Source organism: Populus nigra, chromosome 17 (genome assembly GCF_951802175.1).
Source record: "Populus nigra chromosome 17, ddPopNigr1.1, whole genome shotgun sequence".
NCBI classification, from domain to species: domain Eukaryota; kingdom Viridiplantae; phylum Streptophyta; class Magnoliopsida; order Malpighiales; family Salicaceae; genus Populus; species Populus nigra.
The window spans coordinates 10,282,990-10,290,594 of record NC_084868.1 but is presented as its reverse complement, the minus strand read 5'-3'; the positions used below and the strand labels follow the sequence as shown (position 1 = coordinate 10,290,594).

The 7,605-nt window shown below is 33.4% G+C and overlaps 1 protein-coding gene across 2 annotated transcripts; it reads left to right on the top strand.

Moving 5' to 3' along the window:
- The first annotated feature begins 4,923 nt into the window (after window positions 1-4,923).
- LOC133677039 (uncharacterized) lies at window positions 4,924-7,191 on the top strand. Of its 2 annotated transcripts, none has more exons than XM_062098875.1 (4): window positions 4,924-5,478; window positions 5,721-5,776; window positions 6,201-6,268; window positions 6,380-7,191. In XM_062098875.1, the coding sequence occupies exons 1-4, from the start codon at window positions 5,236-5,238 to the stop codon at window positions 7,018-7,020; spliced, it is 1,008 nt and encodes a 335-aa protein (XP_061954859.1). In that variant the 5' UTR covers window positions 4,924-5,235; the 3' UTR covers window positions 7,021-7,191. The 2 variants fall into 2 exon arrangements, with proteins under 2 accessions (XP_061954859.1, XP_061954858.1); XM_062098874.1 differs by having other exon boundaries at window positions 4,926-5,478; window positions 6,377-7,191.
- The last annotated feature ends 414 nt before the right edge of the window (window positions 7,192-7,605 follow it).

The window sequence follows — 7,605 nt, the reverse complement described above, 5'->3', positions numbered from 1 at the left end:
CAATAGACTTTCTTTCTCTTTCTCTTCTCCCGTTCCATTCTTGGCTTGGATCACTACAAGATTTAACAGTTTTACCGACGAAATTTTTCCGTTGGTGTAAGACACATATTCCATCGGTAATTATATTACCGACGGAATCAAAGACGGAAATGATCTGTCTGTAATGTTTTGTCCGTCGGTAAATTCGTTGGTAATAGAATTACCGACGGATTTACTGACGGAACAGACACGTCGGTAATAATTTTTTCAATAAAGTGAAGAAGAAGAAGAAGACATACCTTAATGATGTTTTTTTACATATAGTGAAGAAGTAGAAGAACAAGAAGAAGTAGAAGAACAAGAAGAAGAAGAAGAAGAAATGGCTCTGTCTCTTGTGAAATAAGGGCATTCAGGCTTTTATTGGGACGATTTACCGACGGATTTACCGACGGATAATTAAATATTAATATTTTTTAATTATTCCGTCGGTAATTCCATCGGTAATATTTAATTTAAATTTTCAATTTCGTAAAATTTTTTCAGAAACCGCCAAAAAATTACCGATGATTTTTCAATCCGTCGGTGATTCCATCTGTAATATTTAAATGAAAATTTTAAATTAATTAAATTTTTTCATAAAACCGCCAAATAACACCGACGACTTTTCAATCCGTCGGTGATTTACTCTCTGGAAAATACCGACGGAAGTTTTCGTCGGTGATTCCCTTTGTAATTAACATGATGAACAGTGTTCACAATTTACCAATAAATTTACCGACGGAATTACCGACGGAAAAAAGTCCGTCGGTAATGCCGTCGGTAAATCCGTTGGTAAAAATGACACGTCATCATTTTTTTTTTGCTTTGTTTTAATTTTTTTTCCCACGGTAATTCCCTCAGTATATACCGAGGGAATTTTCCGTCGGTAAAATCTCTCGGAAATTTACCGACGGAAATATTTCCTCGGTATTTCCGTTTGTATTTATCAATTTTCTAGTAGTGGATGCACCTTGATGATAATGATGTAGAGAGCTAGATCTCTCTTTACAGAAGCCTAAGAACGAGCCACAGAATTTAATTTACGTTCCACCAAATGTCCTGTGGGGTTCTTCGAAGTGTCATTTTCCTCCATTGAAGAACACAATTATAGCTTTGTTATATCTATCGCCATGTGACATGCTGTGAATTGTCCATATTAAATACGTAGCTGTTGTTTCTTTGAATGGGAAGGAATGATTTCGGACTTGGCCGCTCTCCCTAGAGAAAGATAAAAAATATAAAGATTACTTTCTATCTGTTCTTGTGATTTGATTTTGGATGTGAATTTCTTTTTGTTTTTTTGTCTGTTTTTTTTATATTTTTAAATTGTTTTGATATATTGATGATAAAAATTAAATTTTAAAAAATAAATTAAAAATATTTTAATGTATTTTTAAATAAAAAATCACTTTAAAAAATAAGTTTTATCACTTCTAAATAATTTCTAAAAATAAAAGTAGAAATGATTGTGACTTCCAAACAATAATGAGAGGGACAGAGAAAGGTTACTAGATATCCCTATTTATTTTTTTGTTTTAAAAATATTATTGAAAAAAATTTAATTATTTTTATTTTTTTATTTTAAATTAATATTTTTTAGTGTTTTCAAATTATTTTAATGCGTTGATGTTAAAAATAATTTTTAAAACAATAAAAAAAATATTATTTTAATATAATTTTAAATAAAAAATACTTTAAAAAATAATAACAATCACGCTTTTAAACGAAAAAGATGGAAAAGGAAAACCTTCTGCTTTTGGTAACTAAAGTTCCTGCTTAAACATGATATTTTTTTTCCATGGATTTTATTCAATCGGTTTTTTATACCTTAGATAAAAAAAAAATTAGAAAAAGGAAAGATTCATTCCTCCGAGAAGACGATATATCTCTTAGGCCAGCCCCTCGTAAATGAGTTATATAAGGCCCAGGAAAAACCGGATGGGGATTCTAATATAAAAGGAGGATGACGCACAGAAGAACATCTATTGATATTATAAGAAAAAAATTGTCATTAAGAAAACCAAGCAAAAACTAAATGTTATTCAATTAAAAAATTTAACAATTTTTTTTATTCATCCGTATTAATATTAATTGATTTGAGTTAAAATTAAATGCCCACTAGCTCAAGCATGCATGCATGTGTATAGATATAAATTTAAATAAATAAATAAATAAAATTAAAAAAAAAACCACGAACATGTGCTTACGAGGCCCAACTTGCCTGGCCTTTCCTTTTTATCTAATTAAAAGGCAAACAACATGTCTTCCATTCTTTATTCTTAAAAGTTATTTTTTGTTTTGAAAAGAAAAATAAATTTAACTAAAGGACTAAAATAATTAAAAGAACAAGGGTTAAAATTGAAATAAAAATACAAATAATTTTTTTATTGAATGGTGAAATTGAAAAAAAAAATTCAACAAAAGGCTTAAAAAATCAAAGAATAAAGACCAAATTGAAAATGATAATATACTATAAATTTGGATTGAAGGATAAAACTAAAACTAGTAAAACTCTTACAATAAGACTAGGGAAAAAAATAGAAATAAAAAAATGAGGAGTAAGTTGAAAAAAATAATAGAAGACAAATTAGGATTAAATGGTGAAATTAAAAAACAATTCTATAAAGGGACCAAGAAAAAAAAATCAAAATCAAAATATTAAAGACTGAAGTTGAAATACCAACAACAAAGAGGGCTAAACTGTAATTTTTAAAAGAGAAGAGAAAGAGAGAGAAAAAAATACCCAATGACGACATATCGTGTCATCACCTTTCACACGCATCGCACTATGAGAAAAATAACATGACAACATTTCCAATAACACAGAGAAATAGTGTTTTTTGCCACCTAGTAACGATGCACACACTGCCTAAAGTGCATGTGCGTACTCATCTCACGAGCTGGTGCGTGCATTGCACATGCCAACAACCTTTTCAATTTAATTATTAATTAAATTATGCTAAAAGATCAAAACACCCTTGATAAACCAGGTAATTGTAGCTCAACTGGTGTAGCTCAATGATGCATAACTAACCCTAAGGGATATAACTTAATTGGTCAGGTTTTAAGTTTGCTTCTTAAAGGTTATTAGTTTGAATTTCACAAACATCATAATCATTGGAAACTTATATAGTTATTAATTTCAAAACTCATAAGATTAGTTAAGATACGTGTAAATTAGCCTCCACACCAACATTAATTAAAAAAAAGGTACAATTAATCCACACATATGCAAAAGAAAGAGCATCTTGGCTACTCTCAAGGGATAGAGAGCTGTGTGGGACCCGTTACCTCTTCTCTTCAAAAGAGAGAAGTAAAGACAGAATGAACCATATTTTAGTCTGTGTAGATCCTCCTACGCTTCACTTTAGCTCCTGTATTTTAAAATTTCTCAATGTCGAACTCTATAATTTATCTAAAGTTACAATTCATTCTTCATCCGTAAATAGCTAATAAAAATTAGGCCATAGCTACATGAAACGGGTTTGAAGGATGCTGTGGCATAAACCATTTATGGATGGGTGGGTTGATAAAGAGCAAGAGGTATTCTCTCTCTCTCTCTCTCTCTCTCTCTCTCTCTGACCTTTAGTTTGAATCTCTCTGTCCACTAATATTAATGGTCTCGAACTACAGGGCATGCCTTGTTATTGAATTGAAAGCCTTGTTCGGGGAAAAATAATTTAGTATGGAGCGTAAAAAATGGCCCATGATATCCTACTAAAAAAAAAAAAGATATTGCAGCATTATTGTAGGGCACATCACTATATATATATATATATTATTATCGTGGGGTGTCCGGGCCAGCTTGCGCGCACCACGACTATACACCACGGTTCATTGAGCATCCTGCAAGCCCAGTGAGCAAGTAAGGCACCACGGGGGTGACAGACATGCACATAGAGAATCGAACTTGGAACAGGAGCGAAACAAGTCACACGGTTGACCACTGAGCCAGACCCTCAAGTGCACTATATCTATATTTTTGATTATATCATGGAGTGTCGGCCTCTAAATTAGCATGCAACTAAAATAAGTTGATATATTGGTTTAAAATTGTAAAAATTATCACATTGATTCATACACTAATATAGTAGTGAAAACTCAACTTATCAATCTGTTAATTATATCACTAAATCATTTAATGATATATGATATTAAATATGTTGATTTGTCATTTTTTGTAACAATAAATTTGTTGACATATCTCGTGTTTTTATTATAGTATCATAACAAGTTTTTTTTATTATTATTAATATAGGTGTCCGGATCAACTTACTTGCATCTCGACTAATCTCACAGACCCTGAAATTAATAACTATATAAGTCTATAATGACTATTATATTAGTAACCACAGAAGAACAAACCCCTTGCTTTTAAGATTTTTTTTTCCATCATATAATAAAGCATTACCATAACTATTGATGAAAAGGTAGTTTATATTCAGGTTTTTCTTTCATCCTTTCTTATTTTTATTTCATATTTTCTTTTCAAAATCTCAAATTCAAGATCAGTCTAGCTACGTAATATTAAGGGGATTGTGAATAAATTTTTTTAAAATTATGACACCGATATGGAGAAATGTTAGTACAAGAAAGTGAAAATGAAATATTATTAGATTGATTAGAAATATAGTAGTGTACAATTAACATATAGTAGCAAAAGAGTACAAACAAATAAATAAATGATTAGAAAAACAGACAACCCGCTCCCATCATTTTGTATTCTCTGTCCCTCGCTTTCACCCTGGCAGTCTCGTCCGTACCCTGTCCCCTCCTCCTCCGTGATTCCCCTCTTACCTGCTACCCTTTTGGCCAGTCACTCGCACGTGCCACCCCACCTGCACCACCCCCTCTAACCATGAGGATCACTACTACCCTCCCAAATCCCTTGCTCTCTGAGTCTCTGTTGCGCAACAAAATAAAAAAGTTGAGAGAGAGAGAGAGAGAGTTGTGTGTGCTGTTATTATTATTAATAAAAGTATTTATTTTTTCTTTTTTCTTCTTCTTGGAGTTATTGTATTTTTTTTTTTAAAGTATAGGAAGTAGTGTTGGGGGTGTTTGCACCCTGTTTATTAATTCTCTCTCTCTACATATTTGTAAAATTCCTCTGACCCTCACTTGAAAGATCACTTCTTGGTTGTGGGTTAGTTTGGTTTCTTTGTCTGATCAAATCTTTTTAAGACACAGAGAGAGATAGCAAAATCTTATATTGCACCTATGAGGATCAGGAAAAGACAGGTTCCCTTACCTCTATCTTCTCTATCTCCTGTACCTCTCTCAGATCCCCAGTTCCAGTCTCCTGTGGTGCAACTTCAAATACACAAAAACCCACCTCAAAATCTCCCCCAACAACCTCATAGGCTTGCTTGCTATGATTCCCAGGCATCTGATCAACCAAATCAACCGATCGGAGGTGGCCAAGATTGCTCTGGTACTGCTGGGGCACAACAAGAAAAGAAGGTAAGCAGTGATTGTTAATTTTGGTTGGTGAGAAAAAAAACACTATACCCCCTTTTTAATATATCTTGTTTTTGAGTTTATTTGGTGGGTGGTTTAGTAGGAGTGCATTTGTGTTCAGTGTTACATGAAAAAGGCATTTCGTTGGATTCACCTTTTATGGTTAATTTTGCACCCCATAAGATCACATTAGACAGCAAGTATGGTTGATTGTATCCTCTATTTGTTGTGATTTTATTGTGTAGATTATGTTGGAGAAAGATGAGAGATGGAGAGATGGAGAGAGGAGTAATGATACCAGGTGAGAAAGAATTGAAGACATAAAGTAAAAAATCCATGTTCTTCTCTTATTTCATAAAATCTTGTACTAAAAGAGGTTGAAAATAGAGGCCCTTGTATGAATTTTACCAGGAAAAATACTGTAATTACTAATTAGTGGAAATGGTACTGTTCAAGTGTTTTTATTTTATTATTTATCAGCTTTGGCTAGCAACCATACCTCACCATCTACTCTAATCTAATCTAGGTTCTCTCTTTTTTCTCTATTTTGGCTAGCTAATATGCCCATGCGGTGCATGTTAGCATGGGATGATGTCCTACACATTTCGCTCTACATTCTTGCATTCTTCTCTTCTTCTTACTTGCTACCTAGTATTTGTTTCCTTGGGCTTTGTGAATTTCATATGTGTGTTTGTGGATCTTCCTGGTCTGGTTATTTGTTTTAGGAAAGGAAGTTTCATGGGTGCAGAAATAGAAACTATGAATCTTACACCATCAAGTTGTTCCCGTCAAGGTAAAATTCTTATCATGTTTCAAAACAACAATACTAGCTATGCCCCCACAGACTCACCACCATGAAAGTCATATACATTTTGATATTTGTTGTTTGATTGCACTATAGAAGTTGAGAGATGGGGTGAGGGAGAGAAAGCATATCCATTAAAGAGAAGAGGAAGGTTCGAAAGACCATCAGATGATGAAGAAATAATAATGGAGAAAGGTAAGAAAATGAAGACAAAGATGAACAAGAAATGCGTGCTGCAGAAAGGAAATAACAAAAAAGAAGAAGAAAGTAATGAAATCGTCAAAGAGGGCCTTGGTGGTGCTACTAATAATACTAGTGTTAAAAGGAAAGCTAGAGGTGGTGCACTTATGGAAGGATCGAGGTGCAGTCGTGTAAATGGGAGAGGATGGAGGTGTTGCCAGCAAACTCTTGTGGGATACTCACTTTGTGAGCATCACTTAGGCAAAGGAAGGCTGAGAAGCATGAATAGCGTTCGAAGCCGATCCATGGCTCGCACTGCACCCAAGAAGGCCGAGTCCAAGCCATTATCGAGCTCGTCCTCATCGGAGGAAAAAAAAACGAAACGTTTATTATCAGATACTAAACTTGATGGTGTTCCAGCTGATGAAGATGGAGATGACACGAAGCCTTTAATGATTGCAAAGAAGAAGGTGAAGCTTGGCATGGTCAAAGCTCGATCGATTAGCAGTTTGCTGGGCCTAGCAAATAATGGCATTGCAGTATCAGAGAGTAGCAAGTAGAATTGCATGTTTATGAAATTAAAGTCGAGAGTTGAGGTCATGTTGAGTACTGCAGTTTTTCCTTCTCTGTTTAGAGGCTCTTAACGAAAGAACAAAACGATGTTTGATAAAGTGTATTTCTTATAGCACCACCTCCATTTTAATGCTTATGGGATGATCTTTATAAAAATAGAGATGTAATGAGCCAGAAAAGGTTTATACTAGATTATAAATAGCTAAAATATGGGTATTTATTTCTGGTTTAAGGTATATAATCTGCCGTAAATGCAAACTTTAGCGAACAGTTATATGGTATCATAAGGGGGAACCACCCACATGAGAGTGTTCTTGTTTAACACTATCGTTACTGTGTAGCTTTTGACCATGGTAAACAGCAGTTGAGATTTGGCTGCGTACCAGGGTGTCTCTGCGAGTTTAGTTTAAGTGTGTTTCTGAACAATTTTATTTAAGAAAAAAAAGTTTTTAATTTTTAAATTATTTTGATACACTAATATAAAAAGTAAATTTTAAAAAATAAAAAATACTTTAAAAACAATATTAGCTTACCCTTTCAAACAGACCGAAGAATAAGTGGAAATTGTTCAT